Raw genomic sequence first — 13,490 nt, 5'->3', positions numbered from 1 at the left:
TGCCGCACGCAGCCCGAATTCCTCCCGGATTCCGCTGCTTTGACGTTTTTCCCCAGAAACGCCCCCGGTTCGGGCACCACAGGGCAAAGCCGCAGCCGGGGCGTGCAGGAAGCGGATGGGGCCGGCGGGGGGAGCGGCTGGAAAGCCCCATGTTTCCCCCCGCCTCCCCGTGACCCCCACAAACCAGGCACCGCCACGGCTGAGCTTCAACCCCCTTTATTCGTGCTCATCCCACAGCCACGGATTAGACAGCGAAGCCCCTTCCGCAGACCAGCACCCCTCTGACACTGGTCCCAGTGCAGGGACTGGTGGGGGGGCACATGAGGGTGGCCCCAGGCATGTCCCACTGCAGGGCTGCCCCGTGCCTCAGTTTCCCCACCTGTAAAATGCGGGGGGGTGGGGGGTGGGGGGGGTGTCACGCTACTGACCCGTTTGCCGGGTTGGGGGGGGCGGGCCCTGAACCCCAAAATCCCCTTCCCTACCCCCAGACCCCCGTTACCCCCCCCCCCCCAAAAAAAAAAATAAAAATAGGGAAAGACTTTGGTGGTAATTCCCTCCCCCCCGACTTGGGGCACCCCAATTTATTCCCAGGGGAAATGCACCCCCACGGAGCATCCTCGCTTTGCCCCCCCACCCCCTTCCCCAAGGCACCCCCTCCCCAACCAGGCAATAAATAACGCAAGGGGGGGGGGTCCCAGTAGTGGGGGGGGGGTGGCCGGAGCAGGGTGGGGGGTGCAGAGTCCGGCGTGGATCCGAGGCCCCCCGCGGGGGTCGGGGGTCGGGGGAGGGGGGGTCAGGCCGTCCCGTTGGGGAGCCGGCCGCCGTCCTTGCGGTTGGGCAGGGGGGAGGCGGGGGGCTCGTCCTCCCCGGGGCCCTGTTCGGTCTCGGGGTCGGAGGGTTCCGCCGAACCCCGCCGGCGGTTCTCGGGGCTGTAGAAGAAGGAGAGGGTGCGGAAAGCGGGGGCCATGTGGTCCTTGATGCTCTCCAGGAGCTGGACGAAGGAAGGGCGCTGGCGGGGGTTCTGCTGCCAGCACCGGCACATCAGCTCGTGGCTGCGGGAGAGAGTTGGGGGGGGGGCTGCGCTGGGTTTTGGGGGGCCCCGGCACCCCCGCGGCCACCCCACTGCAGAGCCCAGAGGCCAGGGCCGTGGGCTCGGTGCCGGTTTCTCCCGGTGTCAAGCCTTTCCCGCAGCAGGACAGGGGGGGGTCCCCCCCCGCCCCTCCCCACCCCCCCCCCCGGCAAACTCACAGTTTATCGGGGCAGTTTTCGGGCCGCTCCAGGACGCCGTTGTCCATGACGAAGCGCAGGACCTGCTCGTTGGACATGCCCTGGTAGGGCTGCTCGGCCAGCGTGGCGATCTCCCACAGCACCACCCCGAAGGACCTGCCGGCACGTCGCCGCTCAGCCGGGGGACGTCCCTCAAATCCCCCCCCCCCCCAAATCCCCCCCAAATCCTCCCCCCGGCGTAGTCCCCCCACCCCGACACCCACCAGACGTCGGACTGCGTGTTGAAGATGCCGTCCTTGAGGGCCTCGGGGGACATCCAGCGGACGGGGAGCAGCCCCTTGCCCCCTTTCCGATAGTAATCCGTCTCGTAGATATCCCGGGTCATGCCGAAATCTGGCGGAGGAGGAAGAGGAGGAGGAAGAGGAGGAGGAAGGCGTGAGCAGCGGGAGATGCGGGGCTGGCAGCAAGCCCACCCACCTCCGATCTTGACGGTGAAGTCCTCGGAGACCATGCAGTTGCGGGCGGCCAGGTCCCGGTGCACGAACTTGTTGGCGTTGAGGTACGCCATGCCGTCGGCGATCTCCCCCGCCATCTGGATCATGTCCTTGAGCGACGGCGGCGGCAGCCCGGGGTTGTTCTGCACCGCGCACAGAGAGTCGGGGCTGGGAGCGGGGGACGACGACACACACCGGGACCCCTCCAGGAAGAAGGTGGGTGCCCCTTTTGGCCGTGGGGCACTGCGGCACCCGGCCAGCCCCTCACCTCGGCGTCAGGTCTGAGCGAGCGCAGGTAGCTCTTCAGGTCCCCGCGTGTCATCAGCTCCATGATGACCAAAGCTGGCTGGCCCTGGGACACGACGCCGAGCAGACGAACCTGGGGGGGGGGAGGGGGCACGTGAGCAGCCAGACCCCCACCCCACCCCCCCCGTGTCTCCTCCCTCCCCCCCCGGCCGCCCACCTACCACGTGGTGGCACTTGAAGGCTTTCATGACGGAGGCCTCGTTGAGGAACTCGATGCGCTCCCGCATGGTGGCCAACTCGTTGACCGTCTTCAGGGCCACCTTGGTCTCCTCGCCCTCGGCGACCAGCCCCAGCGCCAGCCCCTCGTACACCATCCCGAAGGAGCCCTGTCCCAGCTCCCGGATCACCGTGATCTTCTCCCGCGGCACCTCCCACTCATCGGGGATGTACACTGCGGGACGAGGGGGCATCGCCCCATCACCGTCACCATCACCATCCTTGTCATCATTTCCATCTCTATCCCCATCCCCATCCCCATCCCCATCTCTCCATCCTATCCCCATCCCCGTCCCCATCTCCATCTCCATCCCCAACACCATCCCCATCCTCATCTCCATCCCAATCCCCAAGCCCAACTCCATCCCCATCCCCATCCCTATCCTCATCCCTATCCCATCTCCATCTCCATCCATATCCCATCTCCATCCTATCCCCATCCCCATCCCCATCCCTATCCCATTTCCATCTCCATCCTCATCTCCATCTCCATCCCCATCTCCATCTCCATCCCCATCTCCATCCCCATCCCTATCCCATCTCCATCTCCATCGTCATCTCCATCTCCATCATCATCTCCATCCCCATCCCATCTCCATCCCCATCCCTATTCCATCTCCACCTCCATCCCCATCCCTGTCCCCACCCCTGTCCCATCTCCATCTCCATCCCATCCCCATCCCAATCCCCAACCCCCAACTCCATCCCCATCCCCATCCCCATCCCTATCTCATCTCCATCCCCATCCCATCCCACCTCCATCCCAATCCCAATCCCCAACCCCAGCCCCACCAGTACGGCCCCAGCAAGGGAAGGGCGCAGCAGACCCCACGGGGACGCCCCCGCCTGTCCCTACGTACTGTCCAAGGCACTGAAGTACTCGGGGTTGACGGAGGCGTAGAGCGTCCCGCTGGGATACCCGTCGTTGCTCCTGCGAGGGGTGGGCATGGCTCAGTGGACAAGGGGGGACAAGGGCACGCTGCCACCTCCCCATGACCCTTCCCTGGCCCTGGCTCAGCTGGATCCGGCCCCAGCCCAGCCCTGCCGGGGGGGGAGGGGGGCATCGCTACCTCTTCTTGTTGTAGAAGAAGACGAAGACGGCGAGGCAGGAGATGAGCACCATGAGGACCACGGGCGTGACGGTGAGCAGGACGTAGAAGCTGCCGGACTCCTCCTCGGCTGCCGGGAGCAGGTGGCCGTGGGGCAGGGCCGGGCACTCATCCCGCCCCTCACGTTACAGGGACGCTCGTCCCACCACCACCACCATCGGGCCAGAGAGGGGGAGTCCCCAGCGCCCCTGACCAGCAGCACTCACTGATGGCTGGGTGTCCCCATCCCAGAGTGTCCCCCAGTCCTCCAGATCCCCCGGTACAGCAGCAACCCCGGGTCCTCCAGCTTCCCAACCCAACAGCATCCCTTGTTTTCAGCATCCCAGTCCAGGAGCATCTCCTGATCCTCAACATCCCACTCCAGGAGCATCTCCTGATCCTCAGCATCCTGGCCGAGCAGCATCTCCTGATCCTCAACATCCCACTCCAGGAGCATCTCCTGATCCTCAGCATCCTGGCCGAGCAGCATCTCCTGATCCTCAACATGCCACTCCAGCAGCATCTCCTGATCCTCAGCATCCTGGCCCAGCAGCATCCCCTGATCCTCAACATCCCACTCCAGCAGCATCTCCTGATCCACAACATCCCGGCCCAGCAGCATCCCCTGATCCCCATCTATCCAGTCCAGGAGCATCCCCTGGTCCCCAGTGTCTTCTCAGCCCAGCAGCGCCCGTCGTCTTCAGCATCCTGGTCCAGGAGCATCCCCCGATCCTCCGCATCCCGGCCCAGCAGCGTCCCCAACCTCCCATCTCCCCAGCATTCCCCAGTTCCTCAGTGCCTTGATCCAGCAGCACCCCCTGACCCCCAGCTCCCGGCCCCACGGCCAGGGACCCTGCCGGTGTCCCCCCTGTCCCCTGTGGGTACCTGGCCCCAGGATGTAAAACTTGACGAGCCCCGTCCACGAGCCGTTGCCGGCCAACGAGGTGGCCCGGACCTTGGCAGAGTAGTTGCCCGGCTGGAGCAGAGCCAGGTGGACCCCTCCGTACTTGGAGTAGCGGTGACGGGACGCGCAGACGACGGTGGTGACCTCCTGGAGGGGACAATGGTGGGGTGGCAAAGGGGGCTTCACCTCCCCACCCCCTCCCCAGGCATGGACAAGCCTTGGGGGAGAGAGATGGATGGGAAGGGGTGGGATGGGGTGGGATATGGGTGAGACTGGGATGGGGAAGGACACTGGGATGGGGATGGAGTTGGGGATGGGGATGGGATTGGAACATTGGGATGGGATGGGGATGGGATGGGGGTGATGGAGACTGGGATGGGGATGAGATGGGAACATTGGGATGGGATGGGGATGGGGATGGGGATGGGACGGAATGGAGGTGGGATGGGGATGGGATGGAGATGGGTGAGACTGGGATGGGGATGGAGACTGGGATGGGGATGAGATGGGAACATTGGGATGGGATGGGATGGGGATAGGGATGGGATATGGGTGAGACTGGGATGGGGATGGAGCTAGGGACGGGGATGAGATAGGAACACTGGGATGGGATGGGGATGGGGATAGGGATGGAATGTAGAGGGGATGGGGATGGGATGGAATGGAGAGGGGATGGGGATGGGATGGGATATGGGTAAGACTCGGAAGGGGATGGAGACTGGGATGGGGATGAGACGGGAACATTGGGATGGGGATAGGGATGGAATGGGATGGGATGGGGTTGGGATGAGGATGGGATGGGATGGAATGGAGATGGGATGGGATGGGATGGGGTTGGGATGGGGATGGGATGGAATGGAATGGGGATGGAGTTGGGGATGGGGATGAGATGGGAACATTGGGATGGGATGGGGATAGGGATGGGATGGGATGGGATGGGGTGGGGTGGCAGCTGTGCCCCCGTAACCAGACCAGACCTGGCCGGGCAGGGGGTGCTGCGGGGGGGTCCTCACCTCGTTCTCACGGCTGTACTTGATCTCGTACTTGAGGATGAGCCCGTTGGGGTTCCTGGGCTCTTCCCAGCGGAGCAGGACGCTGTTCTTGCCAGCCGGCTCCCAGGTGACGTTGCCGGGAATGTTGTCGGCTTGCACTGGAGAGGGGAAAAGGGGGGCTCAGCTCCTGGGGGCATCACCCAGATCCCAACCCCCTGCCAATCCCCCATCCCGAAGGTGCCGGGACCCCGGAACATGCCAGCATCGTCAAGGCGGGGTTTGGGAGGGAGGAAGCTGCCGGGACCTACGCTCCGGCATGGTCCTGGCAAAGACGAAGGTGGCGGCGCTGCAGCCCACGGTGTGCGCGGCGTGGTTGCAGGCGTGGATGTCGATGCGATATTCGGTGAAGTGCCGCAGCCGCGACAGCACCGCCCGGTCGCGCACCACCTTGTCCTCGAAGATCTGGAAGTCGGGTTTGGGCTCGCCCCCGGCGCGGCTGGGGGCCGGCGGCTCCACGGAGGAGGCGTTGGCCGGGAATGTGACGGCCACCACGTCCCTGCGCCGCTTTGGCGTCCTGCGGGAGGTGGGGAGAGGAGGCGGTGGGGACTTGTCTCCCAGTGGATTGTCCCCCAAAATGGAGTAGGGGAGGAGAGACCCTCCAGGCTTGCGTGGTCCCCGCTCACCTCTGTGGGTTCTTGTTGATGGATGTCACCTTCCAGGGTGGCCTGAGACAGCGGGAAATCGGTTAAAGGATCTGCCGGGAGCAGCCACCAGACCCCCAACCCGGGGTAGACCCACACCCCCAGCCTGCGGGACCTCCCCCCTTGACGTGGGGACTCCCGCGGATGGCACCTGGGGATGATGATGGAGTTGTGGAGGAAGTTCTCGAACTTCTTCTGGAAGGACTCGGCTTCACCCTCCATGCGGAGCTGCCCGTCGGCGGGGCGGCAGGGACAGCACCGCTCCTCCGCGTCCTGCTCCACCTCGGGGCCGTCCCCGTCCCCGAACCGGGTGTCCGCGCTGCTGGTGGGCAGCTTCAGACCTGCGGGCGGAGACGGGGCAGGGCTGGCGGCGTCCCCGTCCCGCCGGTGTCCCCCGGCTGCCGTCCCCAACCCGCCTGCCCTCACCTTTGTGGCAGTAGTCGTTGACGTAGAGCTCCATGTCCTCAGCCAGCTGCTGCCACAGCACCAGGTAGTAGGTGATGTTGCCGTTGCGTTGCGTGGGCGGCTTCCAACGCACCACGATGTGGGAGGAGGAGTTGGACATGGAGATGACGTCCCGGGGCACCGTCGGGGCTGGGAGGACACAAGGGCGTCAGTCCGTCTTTTGGGAGGCCGCCGCCGGCATCCCCGGCCCCCTCGCCAAGGCCCTTACCCGCCGGCATGGTGCGGATGTAGACCACCTCGCTCTGCGCCCCGTAGTTGCGTCCTTCCTCGGCCGTGGTGAGGGTGATGGCGCGGACGAAGATGGCGTACTGGGTCCAGGGGCGCAGGTTGAGCAGGGCCACCCCCGGCGCCTGCTCGCTGCTGAGTGGCAGCTCCACGTCCAGCATGTTCCAGCTCTGCGCCCCGCAGGCGTCCTGCCCCACGTACTCCGACACGTTCTGGAAGGGTCTGCCCCACACTGGGCATCGGGGAGGGTCCTGGGACCCCCTCCCGGCCTCACGACCCCCCATGGAGGTCCAGCAGCCCACCAGGATGCCACAGGATGGGGTCCCCAAGCCCTCCGCTGTGGGGACAAGTTGGGGACGGGGACCACTTACGACTCCTTGTAGTAGACGATGAAGCTGAGGAGGTCGCGGTACTCGGGGGGCTGGTACCGCTCCCACTTGAGGAAGATGCGGTCAGATTCGGTGACGTTGGAGATGAAGCGGAGGGTCTGGGTCTTGCCTGTGGAGGGGTGGCAGGGTTCGGGCGGGGGGTGGCGGCACTGCCGGCTGTCCCCCGCCCCGGTCCCCGTACTCACAGGACGCCCGGTCCCCGTTGGTGCGGGGGTTGATCTCCGCCTTGTTCTGCCGCCCCTTGGTGCCCGTCACCTCCTCCATGCGGTAGATCTCGGCCAGGCAGAGCTTGGGGTTGAAGGCGAAGTACATCTTGCCCACGGGGATGGAGAGGACGTGGTGGCTCCAGTCCCAGAGCTGCTGCAGGTTCTGGTTGTCCAGGACGTACAGGGTGTAATTCCTGGAGGAGGAGAGGTGGATGGATGGCGGTGGGCACCCCCAAAACCACCCGTGTGTGTCCCCCCGAACCCACGTCCGTGCTCCCCGAACCCACGTCCCGTCCTCACCCGTCCACCATGGAGTCGCCGCGGATCAGCTTGAGGTTCTTGAAGAAGGACAAGGAGACGAGGGCGAAGGAGTGCTTGATCTTCAGGAAGCCCGTGATGGTCTCGATGAGCCCCAGGCTGCTCTGGAGCTCCGAGGCCAGGTTATCTGGGGACAACCCGCGGGCGTGAGCACGGGGAGGGCGGACACCCCTCCATTGACTCACCCTACGAGGGAAAAGACCCCCCACCCCTTCCTCAACCCCACACCCCCGAGGTGGGTTGCTGGGGGGGGGGCCGGGGCCGTCACTCACAGCCCCGGCGGATGTTGACGATGAGGTTGCCCTCCACGAGGGTGCAGCCCCCCAGCTCCTGCGCCGCCCGCGTCGAGTCGATGGTCTTGGTGCCCACCTTGCACTCCTTGGGGCACAGCCCCTCGCACTTGTGGCAGAAGATGCTGCGGGCGGGAGGACGGGGACGGGCCGTGAGCCGGGTACCGCGCCACCACCGCGCCGGTGGCGGGGACGTGGGGGGGACACCCCGCCGTACCTGCTGTCGTTCCGGGTGTAGCCGGAGGGACACTCGGAGAGGCACTGCCGCTGGTGGATGACGAACTTGGAGGCGTCGCGGGGGTTGTGGGAGACCTTGCGGAGGCTGGCGCAGTACTCGGCGGTGACGCAGCGCCAGCCCTCGTACTCGTAGGTGCGGGGCGGGCAGGAGGGCAGGCAGTGGCCGTTGAAGTGGAAGTGGCGGCAGGCGACGCAGGCCCGGTTGTCGCGGGGTCGCCCGCAACCCCCCAAGCATTCGGCGTGGCAGCACTCGCCCGTCGCCGTGCACGCCGAGCCCGCGCCGCACGGGCACACTGCGGGGAGAGAGCCCGCGGCGTGGGCCGGGAGAAGCCTCCGGGCGCAGACGTCCCAATCCCGGGGCAGCACGGAGGGGTTGGGGGGGGCGAGGCAGGCCCCGCTTGGGGGGAGAGGGAAAGGGTGGGAAGGGCTGGGGGGGGCTACCGACATCCTCCGGCTCCGGGGGGACAAGGGGAGAGGGGTGGAGGGATGGAGGGATGGGTGGAGGGATGCAGGGATGGAGGGATGCAGAGATGGAGGGATGCAGGGATGCAGGCATGGGTGGAGGGATGGAGGGAGGAATGCAGGAATGGAGGGAGGGATCCAGGAATGGAGGGAGGGATGGCGGGAGGAATGCAGGAATGGAGGGAGGGATCCAGGAATGGAGGGAGGGATGGAGGGATGAAGGAATAGAGGGATGGAGGGATGGGTGGAGGGATGGGTGGATGAAGGGATGAAGGAATAGAGGGATGGAGGGATGGGTGGAGGGATGGAGGGAGGGATGCAGGAATGGAGGGAGGGATGGATAGAGAGATGCAGGGAGGGATGGAGGGAGGGATGGAGGGATGAAGGAATAGAGGGATGGAGGGATGGGTGGAGGGATGGAGGGAGGGATGCAGGAATGGAGGGAGGGATGGATAGAGAGATGCAGGAACGGATGGAGGGATGCAGGAATGGAGGGAGGGATGGAGGGATGAAGGAATAGAGGGATGGGTGAAGGGGTGGAGGGATGGAGGGTTGCAGAAATGGAGGGATGCAGGGATGGAAGGAGGGATGGAGGGACGAAGGAATGGAGGGAGGGATGGATAGAGGGACACAGGAACGGAGGAATGGATGGAGGGATGAAGGAATAGATGGATGGGTGGAGGGATGCGGGGATGGAAGGAGGGATGGAGGGATGCAGGAAGGGAGGGAGGGAGGGATGCAGGGATGGAGGGAGCGATGCATAGTGGGATGAAGGGATAGAGGGATGCAGGGACAGACAGATGGATGGATGGATGGATGGATGGATGGATGGACGGATGGATGGACGGATGGATGGATGGCCGGACGGACGGATGGACGGATGGATGGATGGCCAAATGGTTGGACAGGTGGGCTGAGGGGTGGCCGTGTGTCCAGCTGGACGGGCGGATGCAGGGCTGCACGGACAGCCGGCGGGACAGACGGATGGACGGGGTGAGCCCGGTACCAGCGGCCGGGTGCCAGGCCGGCAGCCGGGGTCACAGCCCCGATAAGGATCTGTGTTTATAGTACATATTCCATTCCCAACTCCCGTTTACAGCAAACAAGCCCGGGAGGGGCCCGTATTTACCTCGCCGCTGGGAAAACACGGCAGCCGGGAGCCGGCCTCTCCTCCGGAGGGTGATACAGTGCGGATCCTCTTACCCCCACCACGTTGCCGGCGGCGGGGGAGCGACGGCCACCACGGCCTGCCATCCCCTCCCGGCTCCACCGGCCTTCCCCAGCGCCCTCCCAGTTGAGCCGACGGTGCAAACCAGCACCGTCCCGGCACGACCGTGGGGCAGAACCCACCTTTCTGGCAGTAGCTGGAGGTCCAGCAGCGATAATCCAGCTGCCCGTTGACGCTGGTCTGGGCACAGGGTTTCTCCACGTCTAAGATGCCCGGGCAGACGTCGGCGCACTCTTCGGCCAATTTGTTGCCCACGATGTAGGTGTTGTCCACGGCGTCGGGCAGCAGCAGCCCCCAGTCGATGGTGGAGAGGTGACAAAGCTCCTGGTTGCGTTCGATGCGGACGGAGCCCCGCAGGACGTGGGCCAGGCTGTGCAGCCCCACGTCCCGCAGGTGGGGCATCTCGAAGATGACCAAGGCGTAGCTGAAGAAGAGGTTGGTGCCGCGGATGACGGAGAGGTTGGGGAAGAGATCCCGCAGGCTCTCCAGCCCATAGACGCGGAAGAGGAGCAGGTACTCGGTGATCATCAGCAGGCGGGGGAAGCTGAGCCCCCGAAAGTCCTCGGCGCCCGTGGTGAACATCAAGAGGATCTGCAGGTTGCCCTCGATGATGGAGCAGTTCTCCAGCTTCTGGAGCTGGGAGACGTCGTTGCGGATGTCCATGCTACCGCAGACTGGGGTGACGAGATGGGGACCCCATGGGCAGCGGGGACGGGGCAGCTGCCCCCCCCCCGCCACCTCCAAAACCACCACCCCGGGATCCCCCCGCTGGCGCCGCGGTGATGCCGGGGCTGGGGAGGCTGGGGGGCGGGGGGGTTGGATGTCCCTGCGCTGCCTGTCGAAAGTGGCCGCGATGGGGAGACGCGAGCGGGTCTGACAGGCAGCCGACGCGCCGCGGCTCCCCGGGGCACGACGCGTCCTTCGGCGTGACGAGGCGTGATGCTAACGAGGTCTGGCTGCCCGGGGCTGCCGTCTCACCCCACGGGACGCGTGTCCCAGCCCCGGGGGGTTTGGGGGTTCAGCTGGGGGTGCAGAGGGCTTTTCCCCTCCCTTCCCCGAGCCGTGGGGAGCTCACAACATCTTCCCCCCCACACCCCGCCAACCCCTCCACGGATGCGTGGTTACCGGCACCTCCCGCAAGGCCATTCCCATTAATTCCCCAGCACGGCGGCTAACGCGGCACGCAGGGCTACCACGGGCACCCCCGTGGCATGGTTTGCCATCCCGGGGGCTTTTCCACCCGGACCCTGGCAGAGAGCGGGAGCGTCGGGGGTGGGGGGGGCAGCAGGGGATGGAGCATCTCCCACCTCCCGGTTACTGGCGGGGACGCAAAATCCGGGATGAGCCCCCCTGGCAGCATCCCCCCGGCCTGAAACCTGACGCTGAGTTATGGCGGAAAGAAGCCGCTGGGATCCCAACAAGGATTTACTGTAAACACGCCGGGTTCGGCGCGTACCCTAAACACCGGGCAACGCCGGCACCCCGGCTCGGCCGCCCGTGCCACGGGGAACCCCCCCCGGCCAGCACCATGGCACCGGGCTCGGTCCCGGTGGGGGTCCGGGCGCATGGTTGCCCCCCATCTGCCCGCAGCCTGCGGATCGTGGCCGGATCCTGATGAAGGGATGGTTTTCCCCTCCCGGCGTCACTCATCAGCCGCGGTCACCCTGGCCACCCCCGGGACCACGGGCACTGGTCACACCCGGCACCGTGGCCCGGCCATTGGCAGTGGGCTGCTGCCAGCCGGGGGGGAGCCCTGGGTCCCCTCTGTCCGTCCGTCCCCCCCAGCGAGGACATGGGGGTCCCCTCCATCCTCCCGCGGGACCAGTTGTGGGTGCAGCACCGGCCCCAGGGGTTACAGCCCCCCCCCCCCCCCCGCCGCCATCACCACCCTCCCCGACCTTGGCAAAGTCACCCCGTCCCTCTGCCGCCGGAGGGGACCCCACGTCCTCGGGGGGACGGGGGTCCCAGGTGGGAGCGGACACAGCGAGGCGCATCCCCCAGGGCAGCTCCGGACACATGGGGATGCTTCATCCCCCTCCTCCATCGCTCCCAATACACACACACACACACTCCCCCCCCCAGAACACCCCCTGGGTGCTTGGGGAAACTGAGGCAGGGGGCGGCGGGGAGAGGGGAAGGGAGAACGGCCCGACAGCCCCCCGGTGCCCCCAGCCCCTGGCTGCCAGCAGGCCCCAGGCGTCCCCCCATCGTGACGGTGAGAACCGGGACCCACCATGGCCCCCCGCTCCTCGCCGTGCCACCCCCTCCCTGGCCATTTTCCATCCCAGCAGCAGCTCCGCCATCCCGGCTCCCGGCGGGGCCGAGCGATCGATGCCCCCGGCTCCGGCCGAGCCCCCCCGCTCCCCTCTTCCCATCCCAGCAACTGGAGAGGGGGGGGCCACACTCTGCCCCTCCTGCCCTATACGGGGGGAGGAGGGGGGTGGTCCGCAGCGTACGTGGGGGAAACTGAGGCAGGGAGCACCCAAAGAGCTTTGCCGTGGCGTTTGGCTCTTGCAAGCCCCCACGGGCATCACAACAAAGCACCCCCCCCACCCCACCCCATAGCTGCCCCCCAAGCAAGTGACCCCCCGCCTCCTCCACCACCACCACCACCCCTTTCCAGGCACTTACTTTCGGAGGGGGCTCGCACGGGGGGCAGCGGGAGGGGCCCCAGGAGCAGCAGCGTCACCCCCAGCCGCAGGGCACCCGGCGCCCCCGTCCCCATCCCCGAGCGGGACCCCTGGGAGTCGGGGTTTGGGGGGGGGGGTCCCGTCCCCGTCCCTCCTCCTCGGGTGCTGCTGCTCCGTGTCCGGCCTCGCGCGCCGTGTCCGGCCGGGCACCCGCGGCACGCCGGGATAAGGGTGGCCCCCACGGCCCCCTTGTCGGCAGCCTCCGGCCCCTTCACTTTTGTTTTCGGCTGCCGTTAGGCAAAATATTTAGCCTGACAACTGTCAGGCCCAGGGCCAGGGCTTGTTTGGGAAATAGAGAAGGGGAAAACAGGGCGGACACCCCCCCACCCCCCCCACTCCCTGCACCCCCCCACGCCGGAGCGGGGCGGGAAGGAAGGGCCGCCTCCTGCCTCAGTTTCCCCACTCGGAACTGGAGGGTCCAGGTTGCTCCGGCCTGGGGATGCCAGAGAAGGAGCCGAGCCCCACTGGAGACCCCCTCCCCCCAAAAAAAGCGGCATGGTGGGGACGATCCAAGGGTCACCCTCCGTCGTAGGCATCCTTTCCACCCATCGGAGTGGGGCGGGAAGAGCCGCCTCCTGCCTCAGTTTCCCCACTCCGAGCTGGAGGATCCGGGTTCCTCCGGCCTGGGGATGCCGGGGAAGGAGCCGAGCCCCACCGGAGACCCCCTCCCCCCCCAAAAAAGCGGCACGGTGGGGACAATCCAAGGGTCACCCTCCATCGTAGGCATCCCTACCATCCATCGGGGCTGTCTCCTGCCTCAGTTTCCCCACTCCGACCTGGAGGATCCAGGTTCCTCTGGCCTGCGGACGCCGGGGAAGGAGCCGAGCCCCACCGGAGACCCCCCCCCCCCCAGGAGCAGCACAGTGGGGACAATCCAAGGGTCACCCTCCGCCGTAGGGGGGAGCGGGGGTCCCCACGTCCGCCCCCCCGGGGCCCCCACAGCCCCACAGCGAGGAGAAGGAGCGGGATGAAGCCGCCGGCACCCGGCGCGGAGGCAGGAGAGGAGGATGGACGAGGCCGGGGGGGCATTTATTTCTTGCAGCGGGGGTGAG

At 66.6% G+C, this 13,490-nt stretch overlaps 1 protein-coding gene across 1 annotated transcript; it reads right to left on the bottom strand.

Annotated features, from left to right (window-relative positions):
* Positions 1-291: 291 nt before the first annotated feature.
* Positions 292-12,757, bottom strand: INSRR (insulin receptor related receptor). The gene is made up of 22 exons (XM_063357422.1): positions 12,380-12,757; positions 9,871-10,422; positions 8,039-8,351; positions 7,804-7,946; positions 7,514-7,658; positions 7,193-7,407; positions 6,990-7,116; positions 6,602-6,840; positions 6,355-6,522; positions 6,080-6,269; positions 5,911-5,952; positions 5,536-5,801; positions 5,249-5,385; positions 4,217-4,382; positions 3,314-3,422; positions 3,104-3,174; positions 2,189-2,418; positions 1,990-2,100; positions 1,705-1,864; positions 1,491-1,620; positions 1,249-1,383; positions 292-1,052 (listed from the first exon to the last, which is right to left on the bottom strand). Exons 1-22 carry the CDS (start codon positions 12,471-12,473, stop codon positions 794-796), a joined length of 4,002 nt encoding a protein of 1,333 aa, XP_063213492.1. The 5' UTR covers positions 12,474-12,757; the 3' UTR covers positions 292-793.
* Between the last annotated feature and the right edge of the window lie 733 nt (positions 12,758-13,490).

This window comes from Chroicocephalus ridibundus, chromosome 21, assembly GCF_963924245.1.
Source record: "Chroicocephalus ridibundus chromosome 21, bChrRid1.1, whole genome shotgun sequence".
Classification (NCBI taxonomy): Eukaryota; Metazoa; Chordata; class Aves; order Charadriiformes; family Laridae; genus Chroicocephalus; species Chroicocephalus ridibundus.
Note: the sequence above shows the minus strand (reverse complement) of the source record. Positions and strands in the feature narration are given on the sequence as shown.